This window comes from Delphinus delphis, chromosome 19 (genome assembly GCF_949987515.2).
Source record: "Delphinus delphis chromosome 19, mDelDel1.2, whole genome shotgun sequence".
Taxonomy (NCBI): Eukaryota; Metazoa; Chordata; class Mammalia; order Artiodactyla; family Delphinidae; genus Delphinus; species Delphinus delphis.
This window is the reverse complement of record NC_082701.1, coordinates 7,330,916-7,356,534: the sequence shown is the minus strand read 5'-3', so window position 1 is coordinate 7,356,534 and position 25,619 is coordinate 7,330,916. Positions and strand designations below refer to the sequence as shown.

The window sequence follows — 25,619 nt, the reverse complement described above, 5'->3', positions numbered from 1 at the left end:
ATGCTTTAAAAATAATTCTTTAAAGACAAAACAAAACTCCCAAGAGTGGAACCTCATTCAATGACTCTCAGGTGCTTGTCTGGCTTAAATTTTATTCTTTGGAGGGTAAGTGAAGTAGGAATATAAACAAAGCAGCAGCCAGCAAGTCAATCAGCAGCCACTCGCACATTCTCTGTAAGACATTTCCATCCATGCCCATTTATACTGTCCACTAAAGAGGACACAAACTAGAACCAGGAGTCCCTGATTTCTCCAGGAGAGCCATCCATCATGCAAAAGGATAAGGACGCATTTCATGCGGTTTCCCACAATTCAGCTCTGGGCTGCAGCACCTATCAGCAGCCTACTTACTGAGTTTTTCTGGATTTTCCAGTCAACTCTTCTTCAATTCTCTGGAGGCCCACAAAGATCCCATGGGATTCATTGAAGAGTTTTCTCAGGATTTGAGAGTAAACATCCTCATTCTTTCGGATTATATGGATAAAGGGGCAACCTGGCATCATGTCTGATTTTTCTGAAACAAAACAGAAAAAAAATTTAACACCTATCACCATCATCCTCATGAAAGAACCCACTCTAAAAACTCTGAGTATCTAATTACAAAAGCTTCAGCTTCTTTGCTACTGATTTCACTTATTAAAAATGATATGAATTATCATTTATCCACACGTGAATTTTTACTTTTCTTTTTTTTTGATCGTGCCACGCAGCATATGGGGTCTTAGTTCCCCGACTAGGGCTCGAACCTGCACCCCCTGCAGAGGGAGCATGGGATCCTAACCACTAGAATTCCCCACACATGAATTTTTTTTTTTTTTTTTTTTTTTTTTTTTGTGGTACGCGGGCCTCTCACCACTGTGGCCTCTCCCGTTGCAGAGCACAGGCTCCAGACGTGAAGGCTCAGCGGCCATGGCTCACGGGCCTCGCCGCTCCGCGGCATGTGGGATCCTCCCGGGCCGGGGCACGAACCCGTGTCCCCTGCATTGGCAGGCGGACTCTCAACCACTGCGCCACCAGGGAAGCCCCCCCAACACATGAATTTTTAAACACAAATGTTTACTCTCAGACTTTACTCCTCAATTCACTGGCATATTTTGTAATGACCTTTCACCTCCATCAACTGAAATATACTAGAAAAAAAAGAGTAAACTCATTTAATATTAGCCTATGTAATATTCAGTAGACAAGATAAACCTACAGCTGAAGTTTTATATAACATCAAAGTAAATATTATTTTTATATTACTTTTTTACTGCCACTACTCCTAAAACAAAGAATCAAGAACTGACTAAACTATTTTGCAACAGTGATGAAAAGGCTCTATAATAAATTATTAGCCACCAACTTGTGGAAATTTCTTATAAGCAACTTCTCAAATAAGTTGTGATAATGTTCAATGGCTTGTCTTGAAAGTGATTTCAATAGATATAAACAAAAACAGAAAGAAAACCTTGAGTTTCCAACAATCGAGGACAAGCCAGAAATGTTGATAAGCTCTCCTATTAAGTAGGAAAAGGGCCATCCAGACCTAGTCACCGAAGTTTCTCTTCTGAGCAACTTCCACAGCTCTGCCAAACTTGAGATCTTCAATACCAACAGATTCCATAAATATTTAACAACATTAGGGATAATTATTTATTTATTTATTTACTTATTTGGCTGTGTCAGGTCTTAGCTGCAGCTTAGTTGTGGCATGGGCTCTAGAGCGTGGGCTCAGTAGTTGCAGTGTGTGGGCTCTCTAGTTGCGGTGCGTGGGCTCTAGAGCGCAAAGGCTTAGTTGCCCCGCAGCATGTGGGATCTTAGTCCCCTGACCAGGGATTGGACCCATGTCCCCTGCATTGGAAGGCGGATTCTTAACCACTGGACCACCAGGGAAGTCCACGTTAGGGATAATTTTTAACTATAAAATCAAGAAAAACTACATCGCTTAAAAATTACATGAACTTCATACCATGTAATCTGCCAAAATTATATGACCTTCATTAGCTCAATCTGCTCCTTGTAAGAGGAGAACCTCCACATTTGGATAAAGAATGTTGCAAATATTACAAGAAAAATCTCTTCAGCATTTTCTGAGATTTCTCTCTTGAAAAGGAGAAAGGAAAATCAAATATCAAGATTTCAGTTTTACCTTGCTACTAAAGGGAATCAGTATTGGAAAGGTAAGATCCATGTCTGATACCTAATGGAGCTTAGAGAACAAAGCCAAGGACAAATCATTTTGCTCTCCAGCTCATTTGTGCTATGTATTAACAGCCTACGAAATTCAATCAAGTTCACAATGCTAACATAAAGGTAAGGGCTATGACATTTGCAAAAATTCACAATGAGGGCACTATTATAAAGAGAGTTAGTAAAAAAAAATTAATTAATTAAATTAAAAAAAGAGAATTAGTTACTCTGGACAAAAAGGAAAAAAAGCTTCACGTATTCAAATATAAAGAAAATCTTTCTTTAACACTGGAAGACCATTGTTAACCTTTTTTCCTGGACTCAAAATCTGCCAAGTCTCATAAATCAATGAAAATCTTAAATAGCTACATAGTTTCAAAAATGAACAAAATAAGTGCAAAATAAGTGCAACTGTTTCATATTTCAGCTAGTCATACCTGAGAGAAGAAAAAAACAAATGTGCCAAGATAGATAATCTAAAAGAAAAGAAAAAAAAAAACTACCTTTTTTGTTGAAAGACGTTTCACACACCAGCATCTCCCCTGGACCCCAGTCAAAACACATTTGCTTCTTCTGGGAATTCACTCCCGGAATCAACTAGTAAAAAAAATAAGGCACAGAAATTGTTATTCTTCCTAAAGGCTTTGCTTTCAAATTACTTGCAGGTAAAATCCTAGAAGCCAGTGGTCGTGAAAGTTATTAAGTGCTAATCTATGAACACAGCTGAGTGTTGACTGAGCAGCCCTGTCTGTTAGACCCTAAATGAACAAGTGAATTTTGCTAGGCACATCAACCCAGCCTGTCACTTCTGAAGTGTTGATAAAAAGGAAAGCTACACCCCAATCAATTACTATATGGTAATTCAGTGATCTGTAGTTCAGAAAAAGGGAAGTTAAAAAAATTAAAAAGGAATTGAACTGTTTGTTACTCACTAAAAAGACAGAGACCTCCAATCCCATGGCTTCTGTGTCACATCTTTTACGACTTGATTTTTTTACTCCAACTCAGACCAATCCCTCTAAGTCTCGGCTTCATAAATCCAACTGCCTAATCCACACCTTTATGAGCTGTCTAACCTCTAGAGCTATATCCATAACGTCAAGAACCAAAAAAGGAACTCTTGATGCCCAAACCTCATTCCACTCCCCCAGTGGGACCAAGCCTTTCCCAACCGTTAGGAACAATCTTTGTAATATTCCGCTTTCCCTCATCACCCACTGAGTTTATTTTAGCTAAATACGCATCTGTCCTATACCCCAGCAATTCCATTTCTAGGTATTTATCTGCAAAGTAACAACCAAAGAAAGACAACAAGAACTGTAACATATTTTTAAGCGCCCTTGACCTAAAAAGATAAGACCACTGGCCTAGAAAAACTGCTCAAGATTATTCTCTCTCTGAATCTACACTTAAACATCCCTGAATCTGCTAATTACTAACTGGCCTTCATGTGCCTTGATAAGAGGAAGCAGCTGTGTGAAGAGCCGGCACAACAACTGCTACACAGGTGACAATGGTTTTCAGGGTTATTCATCAGCCTCCTGAGGGTGTGTTCAGCGTAAGCCCAAAGAGCAGACTAACTCTCAAACACCCACGTGACTGAGTTCGAACTTGCAGAGTTGAAGTTCAGATTCTAGACCACGCAGTTCTGGCAAGATCATGCCCCCCTGAGAGGCTGTGTCCACAAGGCCAACCAGTTTCCTACCTGGTCTCCCCAACACCAATGTAAAGCTGGGTTATCACAGGTCAACCATCACTACTGGGGGCAAAATTAAGCTTAGATCATTTTCATTCCATTTGTAAATGCATGACTCATTGTCATGGTTCAATAACAAAGTGGCTCTCCTGGGCTGCACAGGGTGCTGGGAAGGTTTCCCCATCCAAAGATTCGGACATAAGTGAAGGAGGGAAAAGCAAGATAACACGTAGTCTGTAAAAGTTCCAGTGATTCCGATAGCCTAATTTTTCACCCCAGAAACACTGACATAGTTCTTGATAGACATTTAATATTTAAGATACTTTATATATGCATTAAAAGTTAACAATCTATAGCATATAGGAGTAAGCTTTATAGAGAGTAACAACCCACGTTAACTGCTATTTGAGATCTCATGTCTCTTTTTGTCCAGTTAGCTTTGAAATGACTTCTATTTTCAGTTTTTGGTTCTGTCAGATACTGCTTTGCGATCTGATGGCTTTAGCTGAAAACTGAAGGCATCTTAACCTTCTAAAAAGCAAAAATACAAGGTCAGGCAACTTGCAGTTTAGTGGGGCTTACAGGTTACCAAGAGCTAAGAGACGCAGAACAAGCCTAAACGGACAGAAATATTTGACCTAGTCAGGAAAGGCTTTCCTGACAAAGAGGCTCCTGGAGCTTGCATGTAAGAAATGAACAGGATATAAACCTAAGAGAGAAGAGATCCCAGGCAGGGGGAACAGTAGGTGTCTCTTATCTAACAACCATGAATCTCTTTATAAGCATCGTAGGTCACCCACACCTGACATATTCTCTTGAGAGTTCAAATACAACTGAAAGGAAACAGAGCAATAAAAGCAAGAATAGTCGCCCGAAAGAATAATTATATTTAGTAAACCTTGGGCCAGCTCAAGCAAAGCCAAGCTCACGGCGTTGCGATGTGAAGCTTAGCTCGGCTGGGAGAAAAAAGCCCCAATTCCTGTGCTTGGTTCAAGCCCGCTCCTTAAAGCATTAGCCCCAAAGGAAAACCCAAAGAAGTAGGAAGGTCGGGAAGACAAGGGACGGAAAGGGATGGAGTGGGGCCTCCAGGGCCAGGTATTCTGAGTATACAAAGGGGCAGAAACCCAGCGACCACTGCGACCCAAACACGGGCACCTAGTTAATGGGACTTCTGGACGACGGCAATTGTACTGAGGGAAGGGGACGAGCACCTCGCAAGCGGCAGAGAGATAGACAAGCCTGCAGGGACGAAGCGCACCCAATCCTCGGACCTAGAAGGCAAACAGTACTGTTCGAGGCACCCTTACAGTGACTGTCGGCTCGCCATCTAGCTCCTCCATAGCGCAGCACCTCACCGCCCGGAACTCGCAGGGTAGCCAACGCTCCCAGCTCCGGCCTCCCGCTCCGAGCCGGCTGCGAGAGAGGACCCCGTCCGAGCACCTCCCGAACTGCCTGCAGGGCCGAACCTCCAACGCCGCAGGGGTCTCTCGTCTTGGCCACGACCACCCCTCTGCGGCATTCCACACATGTCTCTCCTTCCTGGCCTCGACAATACGACAGGGAAAACAGCGCCAGCGGCAGCCTATCCACACAGTACCGCTCTCGCCAGATCCGGCGCCGCCACGGACAACCCCGAGCCAGGCAGAGAGAAGGTCCCGGAGACGGCGGGAGCGGCGGTGATGCGGCTGCGCGTGCGCGGGCCGGGGCGAGCGTTGGGCTTGGTAGGGGTGTGAGTGAGCGTACTATCTTACCCGATCCTGGCTTTGCACTCCGCTTCTTGGTCTGCAGGTTGGCGTCGTCGCCGCTGCTTCTCTGAACAGTGTCCGTGGCGAGAGAGCCCTGTCGGTTCTTCGGGCTTGTGTACGAAGGTATTCGCCGCCACTCCCACCCCAAAAGGCTCAAAAGTCATGGGGACAAAATTGATGCAACTGAAACAGCTGTGAAATTGAGACCCCTGGGTTCAATTGAAAACAACTACCGGTTGTTATCTCACAAAAGAAAAGTAGGAAAAGACACTCAAATTAGGGAATCCCCGGTCTTATTATGGAAAACCTCAACAGAAGTGCTCCAATAGGGGCTTCCCTGGTGGCGCAGTGGTTGAGAATCTGCCTGCTAATGCGGGGACAGGGGTTCGAGCCCTGGTCTGGGAGGATCCCACATGCCACGGAGCAACTAGGCCTAGGCCCGTGAGCCACAGCTACCGAGCGTGCGCGTCTGGAGCCTGTGCTCCGCAACGGGGGGCCGCGACTGTGAGAGGCCCGCGCACCGAGATGAAGAAAGGCCCCCGCTCGCCGCCAACTGGAGAAAGCCCTCGCACAGAAACGAAGACCCAACACAGCCAAAAATAAATAAATAAATTTAAATTTAAAAAAAAAAGTGCTCCAATAGCCTAAAGGAGTTATTTATTTTGTAAATGGCGTATTTACAAATATGTAAATATACAAGGAATAGAATAGTACTCGTTCTAAATTCCCAGATAAGCGAGTTTTTTCCTTTTTTAACGAACGGAAGGTAATTCGAAATCTTAAAATAAACCTTAGGAAACAGTGCCTGAAAATGTAGCAGCTTTTATTAGTTAGGAAAGAAATTTGATCTGAAAACAAGACAAAATTTCAGTAATTTTCTTGGGGAAGGCTTCTTTCCCTGAGATGATTCTGAATGACCTATTTGAATGGTGAAAATAAGATGACTTGGAGTGGTTAGGAAAATCCTATCCCCCCAATAGTTTGTTCTTTAGAGTTACACACTGTTTAGTAAAGGAAGAAAAATCCTGGGGCTATCACAATTTCATCCAAATTCCTATCTCTGAAGACAGCCATCTATAGGATAAAATTTAGTTTTGCGCAAAATTCCACACTGTTCAACCATCTGTGTCTGGCTGCATATTCCAAATGTTTCACAGAGTTTTACTGATCTGAGTGTTTCTGACACCAGTGGTGTGGCTACGAGAAATTATGCATTCGTGTCCATTTTCTAGTGGGTAAAAAGAGTCCTAATATTTTTCAGAATGTAAAATAAACATTCAGTAGCAGATAAATCAGTTTTTAAAAACTGGTTATTATATCTGCTCTATTAAAAATTCTTCAAGCAGCAGAAGTTAAAGCCAAACTTAGTAAGACATTGATAGAAATCATGCCTAATTTCCTTCAGAAAAAATTATTCTGGGGAACAGGATGAAAGACCAGCAAGGAAAACCATTTTTCTCAAAAGAAGACCTGAGAAAAAAATAAATTTAAGTGCAAAAGAGAGCTCTCCTGTTCACTGTAGGGTGTTGAGCAGAACATGGCCCCTGGCCTCTATCCAGTAGATGCCAATAATATACCCCTCAACAATTGTGACAGCCAAAAAAGTTTCTAGAAGGTGGGGGTGTGAGGATTTGATGAAGGCAGTCAAAAGATACAAATTTCCAGTTTGGGGACTTCCCTGGTGGTCCAGTGGCTGAGACTCTGCACTCCCAATGCAGGGGGCCCAGGTTCGATCCCTGGTCAGGGAACTACAACCCACATGCTGCAACTGACAGTTCATATGCCACAACTAAAGATTCTGCATGCTGCAACCAAAAAAGATCCCACACGCAGCAACGAAGATCCCATGTGCCTCGACGAAGACCCAGCGCAGCCAAATAAATAGTTTTTAAAAGACTAGATTAAAATTAATTAGGTAAATAAATTTAAAAAAAGATGACGGATGTTCAGTAAACCTACTGTGGCCGTTATTTCATGATATAGGTAAGTCAAATCATTATTCTGTATACTTTAAATTTATGTAGTGGTGTTGTGTCAATTATATCTCTAAGACTGGAAGAAAAAAAATGTCTCAAGATATTCCCAGTGTACCCTAGGGGACAAAATCATCTCTTTTAAGAGCTACTGGCATAGATATTCAACCACAGAGGAAGAGAGGAACAGCCGGGTAAATATATTATCAATGAGATATCCACCTATTTAGAAGAATTACAAAGACTGATAAGAAAATGGAAAAGTTTTTCAAGAAGTTTTAAAGTGTTCACCTTTTGGTCCCCATAATTGTACTTCCCTGTTCAGTGATGTAATACTACTCAGCTATAAAAAGCAGTGAAATAATGCCATTTCCAGCAACACGGATGGACCTAGAGATGATCATATGAAGTCAGTTAGAGAAAGACAAATATCATGTGATATCACTTCCATGTGGAATCTAAAAAAAATGATACAGGGAACTCCCTGGTGGCCCATTGGTTAGGACTCGGCACTTTCACTGCAGGGGCCCGTGTTCTATCCCTGGTCAGAGAACTAAGATTCCAGAAGCTGCACAGTGCAGCCAAAAAATAAAATAAAAAATGAAAAATAAGAATTAAAAAAATGTTTAAATGATACAAATGAACTTATTTACAAAACAGAAGTAGACTCACAGACATAGAAAATAAACTTATGGTTACCAAAGGGGACAGCAGGAGCGGCCATGGTGGGGGGCGAGGTGCGGGGGGGCGGTGATAAATTGGAGTTTGGGATTAACATACACACTAAAAATATATATATAAAATAGGTAAACACAAGGACCTACTGTATAGCACAGGGAACTATACTTAATACCTTGTAATAACCTATAATAGAAAATCTAAAAAAGAATATATATATATATATGTGTAACTGAATCACTTTGCTGTACACTTGAAACTAACACAACATTGTAAATTAACTATACTTCAATAAAAAAAAGTTCAGTGAATGTATTGTGAAATGGAACAGTATTTCCCTATATTTAATACCCCAGCTGATACATTTAAAGTGAAATGTACTAGCTTCTTGGCTTTGACTGCTGGTGCAAGTTTGGGTCCCATTTTCTTTGCCATGACCCAAGGATAGAAAGCTGGAAGGTTTCCAGAACATCACAGATTCTGTGATTGTCTCCAGATTTCCTGCAGTATTCAGGAATAGAGTATTCAGTATTCCTGCAGTATTCACAGAGATAGCTCAAGTACTCAACTAACCTCTGTTAGAACTGAAGGAAATTTGATGGTATAAACTATGCACCGTTTAGTCGTCTGTGTTATAAATTCAGTTATGTGTTTCTCAGGGTTTTTGGCAAGGATTTCAAGCTCTAAACAAACTCTCTCTGTGATTCTTATTTTCCTGCCCTTTTTAGGAATGATGTTTTTTATTTGGCACCTGACCCTGAAGAGTACATTCTTGCTGGTTCCCCCATTCTTACCCTCTACTTCTATTGACATTTAATTATTCAAATACTGATATTTAATTAGGTTTCTAGAGGAAGTAGGCCTTTCTTGTCCTAGTTAACCCCTAATGGCGAAAACGGCTCAATGCACAACTCCTTCATTCATTCCCATTATGATCCAGGAACTGAGCTAGGTGCTCCGAACAAAACTGTAAACAAGACAAGCCTTTCCTTTAATTGAACTGCCATTCTGCTCAGAGAGACAGCCAAACAAAAATTAAGTCAAAGCAACTTGACTGGTGTTCCCACCACTATTCTAGGATATTTTTTTTTTTGCATGTTTTCTCTCTGAGGACTTCCATAGGAGCCTGGATGCAGTTCTACAGTAATTAAGCTCTGTCTGGGCTCTGAGTCAGAAAGTCTCAGGTCTACTGGCTCTACCACTTCAAGCTGGGTGACCAAGTTGCCTGACCTTTCTGTGTCTCAATTTCTTCATTTGTAAAATGGGGATAATAATAATAGATGTCTTGTGAGGATTAAAGGCTTAGTACAGAATCCCCACATAATAATAACTCAGTTAATGTTTGCCACTCTTCTTCTTTTCTGTATATACTACTCCTTGCACATTTTTTCCCAAAGCACCCTTTTCTAGTGCACAGCCACCCCCTTTCCCACTCCTATGAAAATGATAGTGGGAGAAACTTAATGTTGGGAAATTTCTGTTTTTCCACAATTTTTTTCCTGGAAATTGGAGAGACTCTCAGTAGATTCCCTAGGCTCAGCTCACAGAATTACAGTTTGTCCTTGGAACATGTATTATTCACACGTTTGAATACACTTAACTACCTTTTATAGAACTCCTCCTTTGCCCGAAGGTGGTTTTGTAGTTTAGCGTAACTGTAGAGCAGGGGTACTGTAGGACACACCTGTCACCTAGAAGCTAATAACTAAACAACCATTTGATTATTGGAGGCCCGCACATTTTACTGATGGTAAATTTAACATGACATATTCCTCTTTGATGGTTCTATAGTCCTACAAACCTGGGAAGATGTGTGATGTCAACATAAGACCTGGGTTCAGGAGAGCAAGGAGGGCATCTCTTTTGCTTTCTCTACAGTATCCGGCACAGCACCCAGCACGTTAGTTCCCTGGCCTATAATAGAAGCTCAATCAACACTACTTGGCAGATGTGTGATAATGGGCAAGTTACTTAACTCTTTGAGCCTCAATAGTAAATAAATACTAATCCACTTGGAAGGGTTTGTATAAGGAGAAAAAGAACTAATTAGTAAAGCCCCACTCAGTGCCTGACATATGGCAGTTGGTTCTCTTCCCCTTTCACTTCTTGTATATTTCCTATCCTTCCTACCCTTCCTACCCGCCCCCCCACCCCCAAATTTGAGACACGGACTTTGCCCAATGCCTAGCACGGGATCTTTTTTTTTTGGCTGCGTCGGGTCTTCATAGATTTGTGCGGACTTTCTCTAGTTGTGGCGAGTGGAGCTACTCTTAGTTGCAGTGTGCGGGCTTCTCATTGTTGTGGCTTCTCTTGTTGTGCGGGCTTCAGTAGTTGTGGCATGCCAGCTCCGTAGTTGTGGCTCGCAGGCTCTAGAGCACAGGCTCAGTAGTTGTGGCGCACGGGCTTACTTTGCTCCATGGCGTGTGGGATCTTCCCAGACCAGGGCTTGAACCCATGTCCCCTGCGTTGGCTGGCGGATTCTTAACCACTGTTCCACCAGGGAAGTCCTAGCACAGGATCTTATGCATAGTGATAGCCTCAATTTATTCAGTCATTCAGTGAATCTTTACACATCAAAAGTGCACAAAAGCTTAAAGTTGAGAGAGAGCAGGTACATTCAGGAATCCCAAGTAATTGATTATGACTGAAGCAGAGGCTTCGAGGAGAAAATGAGAAAGAGCTAGAATGGTTAGCCCAGATTAGCTCTCAAAGAGCTTTGTAGGTCTTATATGAATTTTGGACTCTATCCTGTAAGGCAGAGGATTGCCACTAAACCAAGGAGTGGCAGAAAGTTTTTTTTTTTTTTTTTTTTGGCCTCACCATGCGGCATGTGGGATCTTAGTTCCCTGACGAGGGATCAAACCCGTGCCCCCTGCAGTGGAAGCACACAGTCCTAACCACTAGACCACCAGGGTATTCCCAGAAACTTCTTTTATTTTGTTTTTATTTTAGAATGGTTTGTGGTTCTCGGGCTTTAGTGTGTTTAAGAATCACAAGCGGGGGCTTCCCTGGTGGTGCAGTGGTTGAGAGTCCATCTGCCGATGCAGGGGACACGGGTTCGTGCCCCGGTCCGGGAAGATCCCACATGCCGCAGAGCGGCTGGGCCCGTGAGCCATGGCCGCTGCGCCTGCGCGTCCGGAGCCTGTGCTCCACAACAGGAGAGGCCACAACAGTGAGAGGCCCGCGTACCGCAAAAAAAAAAAAAAAAAAAAGAATCACCAGGAAGCTTGTTAAAAAAGAGGGATCCCAAAGCCACACTGTCCGAGAATAGAGAATACGCATTTAAACCAGCACGTTAGGGACCCCCTTCGGGGGCCAGTAGTGAAGACTCCCTGCTTCCACTGCAGGGGGCACAGGTTCGATCTCTGGACAGGGAACTAAGATCCCACGTGCTGTGTGGCGTGGCCAAAAACAAAAACAAACAAAAAACCCGGCACCTTAGATGATTCTGATTCATTTAAATATTCAGACACAATTGCGACATACCTTAAAAACAAAAGATCAATAGCTCTGGGGAAACCTGACTTGAAGTTAGGCTTCCACTGCCTCTCCTGATCAATCTGCCTTTCTTGGCCTGTCCTACAATTAGGCCTTAAGCCTCCTCTTCCCCATGGTGGACCAGCTGGAAGCCCAGCAAATGGAGCAGAGCCCAAAGACTGGACAGTGGCTGCAGAGAAGTAGACAGATTTGACAGGTATTTAAAAGGTGGAATTGAGCAGACTTGGAGATTGACTGTATGGGGAGTGTGTGAAGGGGTCAAGGATGCCCCCTGGCTTTTTGGCTTGGAGCAATTTGTTGTTGTTGTTGTTGTGTTTTTTTTGTTTGTTTGTTTTTTGAGCTGTGCAGCACAGCATGCGGGATCTCAGTCCTACAGTGGAAGCGTGGAGTCTTAACCAATGGACCACCAGGGAAGTCCCTGGAGCAATGTTATAATGGTGTGTCATACAGTCAGTGACCGGGCCACTTGAAAGAGAGGGGCAGGTCTGAGAAGTAAATTGAGGAATTTTAGTTGAGATTTGCTGAGTTTGAGGTGCCCCTAGGACATCCAAGTGGAGATGTTCAGAAGTCAGTTGGATTTATAGGCTGGAAATTCAGAGAAAGATCTGGACTGGAAATCTGGACTTGAGAATCATTAGCAAATAGATGGTAATAGAAGTGGGGTGAAGTCATTTCAGGAGAGGGGATAGAATGGGAAGAGAAACCGGTCTAGAACAAAACCCAAGGGACATTTAAGGGAAGGGCTGAGAAAGAAAGAAATTGCAAAGGGATCAAGGACAGGCCAGAGTCATAGCCCCAAGTCACAGGGAGGGAGTTCAAGGGGAGTGACGAACTGGGAAGCATCCTGGACTCAGCAAAGAAGTCTGCGGTGACCTTGTAGAGAGCAGTTTTAGTGGAACCAGGCACCAGATTGCAGTGCGTTGAGGAGTAAGTGGGAGGTGAGGGAGTGGAGACAGCTGGCGTGCACATTTTTTTCAAGCTATTTGGCCAAGAATGGAGAGAGATACGGTGGTAACTTCAGAAGGAAGTAGAATTGAGAGTCTTTTTCTACGGTAACGGCTAATGTGCGAGTGGAAGAAAATAAAGGACATAATCAATAAAACCTACCGAGAGGAGTGGGGGACATCCACGGCACAGATGTTACGATTGTGCTTAAGACAAGAGGGACCTACTTCTATTTCTGAACGGATGTGAGGAGGAAGTGATCGATTGGTTTGGAAGCTTGATATCGGGTGCTTCTCTGATGGATTTTGCTTCCTCTAGGAGGTTGGGAGCCAGGCAATGAGTAAGGAGTTTGTAGGATGAACCTTTTCCTTCAGCTAGTCAAAGTACAGGGTTTCCAGCAGGACGGAAGTAGTCACGGCACTAAGGCAAGAGCCTGGTGGGAAGCGGGTTGAGGCTGAAGCTTTAAAATCCGAGGGAAGAGAGGCTGACTGAGAGGAAGTGTGATGTTCCTCTGACCCTGAGGAAAGCTGTATTTGGGCCACCGAATGAGAGGTTATTTTCCCAGAACCTCGTGCTGGGGCTTTGATTTAGGCTCCCCCTTCCTCGTCTAGTCAGTCTGCCTTCCCCGGCTTGTGTGTCACGTCTAGGCCTCAAGCCTCCCAGTCCCCAACGAGGACCAGCTGGAAGCCATTTTGATTAAGCTCCACCACAGAAGGAGGACAATACAGCCCCGCCCAGAGCCAGGCGCGCCCCCGCGACGGCCCGGGTGCGCGTGTCCGCGCCTCTTCCCGCCGGCCTGGCGGGCGCCGGGCCCACGCTGGGGCGGTGCGGGGCGGGGGCTGGCGGTGGTTATGTAAGCGTTGCGCGCTCCCGCGAGGCGGCAACCAATGAGGAGCCCCGGCGGCTCGGGCTCGCGCACGCAGGATGGGGGGAGGGAGCGCACAACGTGCGCGCGCCCTCTCCCTCCTCCACCGCTGCCGCCTCCTTCTTCTGCCGCTCCTGGTGCTGCTTGTGTGCTCGTTCGGTGCGGACCTGGTACCTCTTTTGTGAAGCGGCAGCTGAGGAGACTCCGGCGCTCGCCATGGCCGACGAAAAGCCCAAGGTGAGCTCGGCGCCGTCCTCCGCGCCTCGCCGCGCGGCCGGGGTCACGGCGCGGGCCGGGGTCCGGCCCGAGCCCGCCGCGGGCTCCCCGCGCCTTCCCGGGCCCCCCACGGGGCGGCCGCGGCTCAGGCCCCGGCGCTCCGCGCCATTTTCTTCCCTCCCCTCTTCCTCCCTCCCGCGCGGGAGGAGGCCCCACCGCCCTCCCCCGCCCCCGGCCGCCTCGGAGTGCGCGCCGGGCGCGAGTTGGGCGGGCGAATCGCGGACACCCGCTGGCCCACCGGCCGCGAGCTGGGCTTCTTGGGCCCTGCTGGCCGGGCGAGCGTGACGAGGGGCGTTAGGGCGCGCGGTGTCCCCACCCTCGGCGGACCCCGCGCCGGGCCGCGGCGGGTGTTGCCGCCTTGGCGGTGGCGAGGAGTTCCCTCCTCCCCGGGCTTCCCCCCTCCGGGGTGGGGGCCGCGGGCATCTGGGGACCCCTGCCCCGGGCCGCACTGGCCGGTTGAGGGTTCGGGGCGAATCAATGGGCTGCTGATGGGTTGGAAGCCGGATGCCCGTCGGCCGTCGTGAGGGGCCGGGGTTGGGGGATTCCCGGGGAGTATTTCCCACATTTTTTGTCGGAATGGGCAGTGGCTTTTCCCTGGGTGCCAAATAACCCCTAACCTGCCGAGACCATGTGGTTTCGAGAAGTTGCAGGCAGATGTACGAGCAGAGAGACTTCGTAGGGCTTAACTTTTCAACGCGGGTTTTGAGGCTCCAGGAGGCTTTTCCCTGGAGGACTCGGGTACACACTTCTTCCTGGCACACGGGACTTTCTTTTGGTTTGTTTTGTGACCCCCCCCCCCTTTCCATTCTGAAGTGGTTTAGGGGCTACAGAATTCCTTCTACACTTGATTTTGATGAACTTCAGATTGGGTAAAAATCTACAAGGAAGACTTGTGGAATAAATCTACAAGGAATAAAACTGTGCATTTGACTCATGACAACAAAGGGGAGGGGAGAATAAGCTCATAACTAAAAATAAACAAAAATGAAGCTGCTCATAGAGGCGAACAATAATAGTGGTTCTGAGTTATTACCGCTGCTTGGGAGAGAATCAAAGGATATTCCTCAATTAGGTGGTTTTTTTTTTTTAATGTAGCTTGAGATTTGTTATTAAGCTGAATTTGGTAACTTTTTAATGAGATTTGTAATGAGTTTTGAATTTCAAGCTCTAGATTTTTCTTGCATTCTGTACTCAAAGCATTTTGGAAAGAGAAAGGATGCTTATTTTTAATCTTTTTAGAGGAAAGACATTTTGAGTGTAATACAATATATGTCATTTAAAAAAACTCAGATTCAAGAGGGCATTGCAGTAAATTGAGGGAGATCCATCTTTAAAAACCAGTTGTCGACACTGATAGTATTGGATGTAGGCTGCTTTTCTGTTTCTGTGACATCTATTTAATATTGTTGCTTCAGGGTTTCTTATCTTTCAGATTGATTTCAGCAGCTGCAAACAGCTGTATGCTCTGTTATAAGAATGAGAAACCTGTTGATTTCTGAAGCAACTTGGGCTGCTGCTGCTTTAAAAGGTGTTTGTTCTTCACATTTTCCAAATTCTACTTTTATTTTTCTTTCAACAGGAAGGAGTCAAGACTGAGAACAACGATCATATTAATTTGAAGGTGGCGGGGCAGGATGGTTCTGTGGTGCAGTTTAAGATTAAGAGGCATACACCACTTAGTAAACTAATGAAAGCCTATTGTGAACGACAGGTGAGGAACTGACTTGTATACTTCCACTGAATAAAACGTATTTAAAAAAAACAAACCTTTTTTTCTTGAGAATAGAAACCAGCATAATATATCAATAGATTATCTTTGGTAGAATGAATATGTACTTATATACTTGATATATCACAATTTTATCATATACTTGGTTTGTTGATTCTTCATAAAATCCCTTAGGGTGGTTAATATCATATATGATTCTAGTTCTATGCCAGAAATGCATCAAATTATTTTCACAATAATTTGGTTTGTTCCCAAGGGGATGTAATTTTACTTTTATAAGAAAATAAGAACGAACTTGGTAAAATTTCTTGTCAGGCTCTTTTTTAACAATTAAAAATTTGTCTTGTGTCAAAACAATTTATTTCGGGTGTTTTAACCAATTTGGGAGTAAATGTGGGTTTAAGGACATTGCAGTTTTCCTGAAGCATGTAAAACTGTAATATTTTCTTTTTACACTAATAGTAGAGGTCAAGAGATTTAACCTCCTGAGCCAAGCATACACATTCCTGTATTATAAGGATATTTGAATTTTACTCAGAAAACAGTAAATTTTTTAGCTCAGAAGAGGAAGTAGAAATGAACAGATGCTGGGAGGTAAATGTAAACTTTAAGACAAAGAAGCTTCCTTTTGTGATGTTGAGTCTGTAACAATACAAAGGTAATTTTAAAGATGACTTTTGCAAGTATAACAGAAACTCTGGTAGATCAGTTAATCCAACAGTAACCTGGCAGAAGTATTTTTCTTGTTCAACCCTGGATGTATAATATATAAAAATTTGGAAAATTATTTTATTAGACCAAAACAACTTGTCTACATTGCAAATTCACCTCCTAAAAATAGGTTCAAAACAGAGTAAGGTTAAAACCTCTACAAGTTGGGAAATTGAGTTTGAGTTGATACTTGGGCCTTCTCCATGAGACTGAAGGGCTTCTTAAACTGAAGATTTAAACTTCTTTTTGAGTTTGAAGCTTTATTTTATGCCTAGTTTATTTATAAGATAATAAGAGTACTGTGGTTATAATTTTTTATCTTCAAAAACTTTTTCATAGTTCCTTACAAAGATATGCCCTTCAGTGTACTTTCATTTGAAGAATTCTGGTGAAATCCCCTAACAGTAAATATGTACTTATTAATTGTGCTAAAGAATTTTTGCACTGGTATCTACCATATTTGAATACTAGTACTCCTTCAGGTTCCAGGGGAATTTTAAAAGGTAATCATTTTGTAGAATGTTTATGTAGCAAAACCTTATACAACATAGAAATTCATGCTTAGATTTGGTGACTTTCAACAAAATTCTCTGCATATCCTAACTTTTCTCTAATTACTATTAAATTTTAGCTTTTAAATGGTCATATTCTTCAACACTGACTATGAAAATTTTCAAACTTAGAGAAAAAAGTTTACACTGAATACCCATCAGTCTACTGCCTAGATTAACTGTTACCAATTTACTATATACATCTATTGATACTCTCTGTCCATCCTAAAATGGTCATATTTAAGACTTCCCATATTTCCTGTAGGGCCCCCAAAAGAGCTTTTTATCTTTTTTTTTTTTTTTTTTTTTTAACCAGATGCCTATGTGCTGGGGCATTATACTGTGTGCCAGAAAAAGTAAAGCACATCCTGTGTATTCTAGATTATCCTTATAGGAAATTGTCTTATAAGATCTAGTTAGTGGGTCAATCAAGAATTTTTTAGTTTTCCTGCTATGTTAAAGTAAGTCTACTATATTACCCAGTGTAAATAAAGTTTTCCTTTATTTTTTTCAATTATTAGGCATAAGATTGGGATTATATTTGACTAAACTTGTTGGGTCCACTCTTAACTTGCACTAGAGGAAAAAGAACATTGGTAATCCATAAAAAATATAATTCCACTGCATATCTCTTGGAATGCAAATGTGAAAATATTATCCAGGAAGAATTTGGAAAGATGTTTATTCCCATTTTCCTCTTAAATTGGGGATAACCTCAGAGTTTTGAGTGAAACAAGATCCCTGTTTACTTTTCAAGTGGTTTCTCTGGTTCTGAGGAAAAGGGAGTTGAAGTATCATCTAATTGGGCTGATTCCCTGCTTTCTAAGTGTAGTTACAGGTTATTAAAAACTAAAATATTTATCTGATCTGATTTGCATAGCTAAAGTTTTTTTGGCAGGTGAGACTTCTTGACCAAAGATTTCCTATCAAGATTAATTGAATGCTCATATTTACTTTCTAATGAACTCATTTGGTATTGGATCTCTGGAGGAGTTCCAGTGAATGCCTAATAGGCATCTAAAACTGAACATGCAAAGCAGGACTCTTGATTCTACTAGAAATCTTTCTCTGTTGTCCCCACTCAGTAAATAGCACCATTCTGCATCTAGTTGTCAAAACCTTAGGGTCCTCCTTGATGATGCATCATAACAAATAAAATCCATCAGCGAATTCTGTTCTCTATTTAAACTTGGTCCAGCACAGTAGCCACAAGCCACGTGTGAGTGTTTACCACTTGAAGTGTGGCTAGTCCAAATTGAGATGTGCTGTAAAGTGTAAAATGAATGCCAGATTTTGAAAACTTGGTGTGAAAAAAGTTAAATATCTCAATTTTTAAAATGTTGATTATATGTTGAAATGGTAGTATTTTTAAATATGTTGAATTAAAACTTTTATCAGACTTTTACCTTATTTTTAACTTTTTAATGTGGCAACTAGAAAACTACCATATGTGGCTGACATATTTCCATTGCATAGTGCTGAGCCCGCAACCATTTTTATTCTATTCCTGATTAACTACTACCTCAGGGACTTCTCTGATTAATTCAAAGTGCCCCTGTTGCCATCACTGGGTCCTCTCACTCTTTTTTGTTTGTTTTGATTTGTTGTTTTGCATTGATTATTGTCTGTATTTATCTCTCTGCACTAAAGTGTAAGCTTCATGAGCATAGGGCTGTTTTATTATATGACTATTTTTCTAGAGCCTAGACCAGTGCTCAGCATATAGAATGTGTTCAAATGCTTGTAAAAGAATAGAGAACATTCAAACCTAGTGTTTCTGTAGGTTGGTTTCTAAGTAAGTTTCTCATTCACATGTAGAGTTAGACTTTGCCCACTTTATATCAGCCACATATCCTTCAGGCAACTGATTGAGAGCATACTATTCCATTCTAGTGTAAATCTACCCCAACATTGTTTACTAGATTGTCAGGTGGTTTCAGAGAGCACAGAATAATTGGTTTAGTCCAGTTCGTTTTTGTGAAATGAAGAAATGGGGTCCCAAAGAGAGAACCTCACACATCTCTTCTGGAGCACAACTTTAAAGCTCAGGGATGAGATTTATACAGAAGAGGAAACCAAATACTGGTTTAATGCAAATTCATTGTTTGAATTTACATGGTTTATAGAATCTTAAAGGCAAGTTTCCTGAATTTTGGACTTTTGATCTCTAGCAAAATAGCTTTTATTGATAAGGAAAAGCGTAAAAACAGGTGTCAATAAAGGAATACAATTTGCTTGTGTTCTACTGGCCCTGCCTTCCCTTCGCCCTTATTTTGAATGGCCACGCCATTGGATGTAGTGAAGGAAGAACCCAGCATATAGAAGATGCTAAGAGTTTTGTTGAAGCAGAGTCTCCAATGGAGTGTTTGTAAGTAGATAATACTTAGTATTAATGGCTTGGTATTGAATTCTTGGTTACTTTGTGTAATTGCAAACTAAATTTGAAAGTCATGAGGAATGAATTAGGTTATGGCTGTCACCTACCTGGTGGGGGATTGCTTGTATTCCGTAAGACAAGGGCTAGTCTGGAAGTGGTATGTGTCAAAGACCAGAGTGTTGTGTTGTGTTTTGTTCAACGTTTATTTATTTACCTATGTATCTATCTATCTGCACCGGGTCTTAGTTGCGGCATGTGGGATTTTTGTTGCAGCGTGTGGGATCTTTTTAGTTATGGCATGCGAGATCTTTAGTTGTGGCATGTAGGATCTAGTTCCCAGACCAGGGATCGAACCTGGGCCCCCAGCATTGGGAGCGTTGGAGTCTTAACTGCTGGATTAGGGAAGTCTCAAAGACTAGAATTTTAAAGGAAAGCAGTATGATTTTCACGTGACAGGTAGTTTTAAAGACCAATTCAGTGAATCCTTGTTAAATAAGGGAATACAGTTGTTAAACAAGTGTTCATTGAACACTTTATTTCAATATTTTTAGTTCTAGGAACTCAGTTTAATTTTCTCTTAAATATCAATTAAAACTGGGAGTTTTTGTAACGAGAATTATAGTTTGTAATTTGAGCATGATACAGGAATGGCTTTGTGTAAGATGCTTCCAAGAAAGGTATTTTTCAAGTTAAAATAGTCACAGCATACCTCCAAAGAAATCTTGTCCTCATTTGGTTGCAGTTACCAGCAACTTTACTATTTTGCTCTTTTCCCCTTCTCCCCACCCCTATGTCAGGTAGGTGATTCTTAATAGTGGAGTCCCCTTTGCAGAAAGGGGCATATTTAAGCTCATTTATCTCCTTAAATGCACATAAAAATTTCTTGACACTCCCTTTTTGTAATAAAGCTTCTCCTCAACTTAGCTTTAGGTTTATTTTCAAATAAAAACAGAAAATGAAGCATATTTAGATACTGCTTTTCATCCATTTTATTCCATCAGTATTTAGCACCTACCATGTGCAAGATATACAGTATGTAACTAAGTTTAGATTTCTATCCCTACTGGAGCTTATTTTCTAGTACAAGGTTGACTAACAATTGCAGGCTTAGGTAAGTACTAAGCAGAAAAAAGCAGGTGCTTCTTTAGAGCTGTTCCAGGATTTTCTTGGATGTGGATTGTGGTCTTATAGATGGTTTTAGGGACCAGTTATTGCCTTGTGTTTTGCTGTAAATGTACTCACTGCCCAAGGATAAGAACTTGAATATGCCTGTGGTGTTCCTAGTATTGTGCTGGGCTGGGGCTTAGGTTACTCTTACATAGTGGTAGGAGTTGTTTGGATAGACAAGAAGGGAAGGTAGCTTTTAGGCAAAGTTTTATTTTAATCATTACACCTTTTTTAGGTGACTTCAGTTTTCATATTATTAATGGGTTTTGTTATGTGTTTGTTTTTGGAGCGCTTTTTAATGTGCGTTGAGGAATGTTGACATGTGCATCTGTTGCTTCAAATTTCCTTTTAGTATCTAACTCATTTAAATGCACTGTTTGACTCAAGGTATGATCTGTTCAAGCTTGAAGTAGCTATGGTCTCAAAAGTAGCTATGGCTCTCAAAAACAGCCTTTTTTTTTTTCCAGTCCTTTTTAAGAAAAATCATTTTTCCAATGAAAATCAAACATAGTATAGTTTAAAGAAAGTGAAAATCACTCCAAATCATTTAACCAATATAGAAATGTTAACATATTGATGATCATTTATTTAGGTCTCTCTTTTAAATATATTCATGGCCAAATATGCATGTAGTTTTAGTTCTTACTGTTTCTTTGCATTCTTATTGCTTTTAAACTCTTTGTCCAGGGTTTGTCAATGAGGCAGATCAGATTCCGATTTGACGGGCAGCCAATCAATGAAACAGACACACCTGCACAGGTAAAAATGTCTTTGTGCTAACTAGAAAAACCAATGTTTTTTATAATTTTCTCAACAGCTTTGTTTATTAATTTGTGAACTTCTAGTCATCGGAATATAGTTCTTTTTTTTCTTCTTTTTTTTCCTGTATGCGGGCCTCTCACTGTTGTGGCCTCTCCCGTTGCGGAGCACAGGCTCCGGACACGCAGGCTCAGCAGCCATGGCTCACGGGCCCAGCCGCTCCGCGGCATGTGGGATCTTCCCGGACTGGGGCACAAACCCGCGTCCCCTGCATTGGCAGGCGGACTCTCAACCACTGCGCCACCAGGGAAGCCCTATAGTTCTTTACCAGAGTTCAAAGCTGTGTAAAATATGGCCAAAAGGGAATAGAAAGAAAAAATAGATTCAGGAAGTGCCAATGGTTTTTAAATATTCAGTTATCACTTAGTAAAACTAGTAGGTCGTTTTACTTTAATCCATATTTTTCTTCTTGCCAGCATTATTTGGAAAAAAATAAATAAAATTCCTGTTTGTTACTTCAGAATGTTGTTTTCCTTTTGTTTTCATTGCTGCAGCTCTAAATCATACCCCGGGTTCCCCATAAGCGATTGGTTGGCTGTTTATCCTAACCATTTTAGCCCCTCATGAATTCTCTTGTACCTATACTTCTGAACTGAAGAGAATCTAGTGGCTCTAACTGCAAGTCTCTTGATAGCTTATGTTTCACAGGGCTGTTGATTATTATTTCACAGGGCTGTTGATTATTATTTGGTGGCTTTCCAAACCCTTACTACAAAAGGTGTTGTCTGATCCCTTAATCTCTTTACTTATTACTTCAGTTGTTCTGTCACTTTGTAGGGGATCGGCTGGGCTATCTTCTTTAGCAGAAACTTTTTGTTTCTTTTTACCTTCTGAAATTCCATTTAAGACATTCTGTTTTGGGGGAAAAAACTTTGATAGCAGAAATTTTAAATTGGAGCCCTTGTCCTTTTGAATTTGTTTTATCACCCCATAAAAACTAGAAAGTGATAAATATGGTATGAGTGAAGCAGAAAATCCAGATTGTGGTTTTGTTGATAATCTTCAAAAACTTGAAATATCTATGAGTTATACTTGAGGGAAGAATATTTTGAAGAAATTTCTGTTGATGAGTCTCTAAGAAGCAATTATAGTATGTAGCCACAAGGAGGAGCTGAATTCTCTTGATGAATGAGAGAGAGAGAAAGCTCTCTTGTATCCTTTGAAGGCATTTAAAGTTTCACTATAAAATTGAAAAACATTCCAGTAGTTTCATTTCAGTGGATAGGCTGATGGATTTAAAAGAATAAAAAGAACCCATTATGCTAAACTTTGATGGTAATGTATTTTCTGTTTTTTGAAGCCCTCACCCACCACCAAAAAAAAGTTCTGGGACTTGTCTATTATGCTAGCTGCAAATAATTAAACCTGAGGAGGATTTGTTCAGTACTGCATTCATAAAATCTTCAAATTGAATTTGGAATTGACCTCATTTTAGTATTTGGAATTGAATTTATTTTAGAGTGAAATTGATTCATTTTAGAATTGTTCTTCCCGTACTTATTAAATAGCAGAATTGTATAAATTAGAACATCTGCTTAGCAGCCAATTTTAATAGCAGTATAATTGTTACATACTCATTCTCTTAAGTACTTCACTTTCTTTGACTCATTTAGTTCTCATAACTGAATATTCCATTTTACAAATAGAGAATTGAGACTTAGTCATTAATATTTTAATGCTTTAGTTCTACTTTACTGTATTTGAACTTCATTAGAAACGTTCCCTTTCTTGTCTTTAGATGCCCACGGTTGTTGTTTTATCTTCAAAATTACCAGTTTTTAGAAAATTTTTCTTGGGTGATTATCAGCATTATAAACTGTTCCAAAGCTTGTTTACCTTACAGTGTTGCCATATGTACCAAGACCTTCCTGCTATCAACATGGTTTTATGTATAATGTGTGGGTAGTAAACCTTGCAAACTTAATAGCATTTTGAATTTTGATTTTTTTTTAACAAGTCTGTTTTTGCTCATGCTCCTTTTTTTGTTTTTTAACATCATTATTGGAGTATAATTGCTTTACAATGGTGTGTTAGTTTCTGCTTTATAACAAAGGGAATCAGTTATACATATACATATATTCCCATATCTCTTCCCTCTTGCGTCTCCCTCCCTCCCACCCTCCCTGTCCCACCTCTATGCTCCTCTTCTTACTACATAGTGGTAACCACTGTTTTTTGCATAGGCAAAGATATAGTCATATTATACACATACACACAAACTTAAAAATATATATACAAATATAATACTATAAGCTGTTCGCTGCCTAGTTTTAAAATTTTTTAGCCTAATACCGTATCTAAGGGATATTTCCATTTCTGCATGTGTAAATCTACTTATTCTTTAATAATAGGTACATGGTATTTCATGTATGCATGTACTATATTTTTGGGGGTTTTGATATTTTGGTTATTTTCAGTTTTTTGCTCATCTAAGCAACATTGCAGTGAGAGCCTTTATACACATCAGTTTTATTTTCAATAATTAAAGGTGAGATGATTTAACTTATGGACATACTCAGCTTTTTAACTTAAAAACTCAATTTTCTGTAATCTTCATAAAAAAGACCAAGTGAAAAATTATTTAAACCTAAGTCTTACGCTACTTTAAGCTGTGGGACATCTAAAATAATGAACACTGGAACTGGGTGGAACTCGTGCAGATTTTCAGGCTATTTAAGTCTGATAGTTATAAATTTTAAGAGCTAAATAACCAATGGCCGATTGTTTTTTTTCTCATTTATGCTAGTTGGAAATGGAGGATGAAGATACAATTGATGTGTTCCAGCAGCAGACAGGAGGTGTCTACTAAAAAGGGAACCTGCTACTTTACTCCAGAATTCTGTTCCTCCAGACCAAGAAGACATTCTCAATTAGAAAACTGCAATTTGGTTCCACCACATCCTGACTACTACAGTATAGTTTCTCTATTCTTTCATTTTCCCCTTCCCCATTCCTTTATTGTACATAAAGTAACTGGTGTATGTGCACAAGCATATTGCATTTTTTTTTTTTAACTAAATGGCCAACGGTATGTTTTGATCGACATCAAATGGAGATGGAATGGGGAAAAATACTGGTTCTGTGAAGATACCCCCTTTTCTCCATTAGTGGCATGCTCAAATGCTCTTATCTTTATATTCCAGTAAGTTATTTTGCTCTCACTGTTTAACAAAAAAAGAACAACATAAAAATTCTTGCATACCTTGTTCGATTGGAGAATTTTAATGTTTTTCATTTATCATTGTAAAACCAAGGACAATTTTATAACTTTTTTGTACGTAGCTGTTACATGTAGGGCAATCTGTCTTTAAGTAGGGATAAATTACTCTAAAAGAAATGAATCCTAGATAGTTTTCCCTTCAAGTCAAGCGTCTTGTTGTTTAAATAAACTTCTTGTTTAAAATGAGCTGTTTTCTTTATTCTGAGGAATATTAAATAGAAAGTTGAAGCTTAGAGAAAAACATGACCTGAATAGGCCTACTAGAAGTTACATTTCAAGGAAGAAATAAAGCTACTTTGCATTTCTGACAGACTAATGCAAAACAGGGAATAACAAAGTTATATAAATGACTAGCAAGGAATGTCCTGAGGCAGAGTGGGTGAGTACCCGCAGCTAAGAAAAAGTTCTCATTTTGCTGACTCTGCTGATAAATCACTTGACCATTCTAGTCCTCATTTTGTCTGGTGGTAAATACTCCCTAACCTAAAACAGTTTTTGTTCCTTATTTGAGGATGTTGAGGGACAGAAAATATTTACCTACGTATACCCATTCTTACAGCCTTAACTATGCAGATCACTACAGTTCTTAAATTCAGTTGTATGGGGAAAGATAACAACTACAGAACCAATAAACAGAATATTGGAGCTGGAAAGATATGTAAAGATTATCTAGTTCTAACCCCTGTTTTAAAAATGACAAGGCTGAGGTCTAGAGGGTTATTCGTCACATAGTTAGATGGCTATGAAACTGGAACTTAGAGGTTAGGTTTTCTGATGCCTGTTAATTGAATTTTCCAATAATGGTTTACAAGAGACTGAATTCCCACCCTTACTGCCTAACAATGTGGCCTTTTTGGATCAAGTCCCCATGAGCTATCATGCCTTGTCATTCACTTAATTCACTCTACCTCTGTTGCAATATAGTCTTTTTTACATTCCCCATTTCTATAGTGAATAAGCTTCCCCAGAGACAGCAGGAATTACGTAGGTTTTTGGCTCTGTGTATATGTGAGTTAATCTTGAATCAACTGAAGTTTTATTTTCCTATATGTGTAGTGCTGCCAACCTATTTTTACAATTTATATTGTGAAATAGTGTGAGAAGCCTGCCCCCAAGAATTCTTAGATATCGGGTAAGTACATTTCTCTTGCTCTAGGTACTATTAAGTACTGGAATTTTGTTGTCCCCAAAATTAAA

General features: G+C 41.0%; 2 protein-coding genes across 3 annotated transcripts in view; one reads left to right on the top strand and one right to left on the bottom strand.

Moving 5' to 3' along the window:
- NUP85 (nucleoporin 85) overlaps positions 1-6,310 on the bottom strand; it is a 28,853-nt gene extending 22,543 nt beyond the window's left edge. The window contains exons 1-3 of one of the 2 annotated variants that reach the window (XM_059996913.1): positions 5,620-6,310; positions 2,676-2,769; positions 352-514 (exon numbers count right to left, since the gene is read on the bottom strand). In XM_059996913.1, the coding sequence (XP_059852896.1) occupies positions 352-514; positions 2,676-2,736 (224 nt within the window). In that variant the 5' untranslated portion in view covers positions 2,737-2,769; positions 5,620-6,310. Of the gene's footprint in view, positions 1-351; positions 515-2,675; positions 2,770-5,175; positions 5,286-5,619 lie in introns of those variants that run through there. The other variant, XM_059996912.1, reaches the window with a different exon arrangement.
- A 7,335-nt stretch (positions 6,311-13,645) lies between these two features.
- Positions 13,646-24,608, top strand: SUMO2 (small ubiquitin like modifier 2). The gene is made up of 4 exons (XM_059998770.2): positions 13,646-13,809; positions 15,428-15,559; positions 21,071-21,142; positions 23,949-24,608. The coding sequence occupies exons 1-4, from the start codon at positions 13,789-13,791 to the stop codon at positions 24,009-24,011; spliced, it is 288 nt and encodes a 95-aa protein (XP_059854753.1). The 5' UTR covers positions 13,646-13,788; the 3' UTR covers positions 24,012-24,608.
- The last annotated feature ends 1,011 nt before the right edge of the window (positions 24,609-25,619 follow it).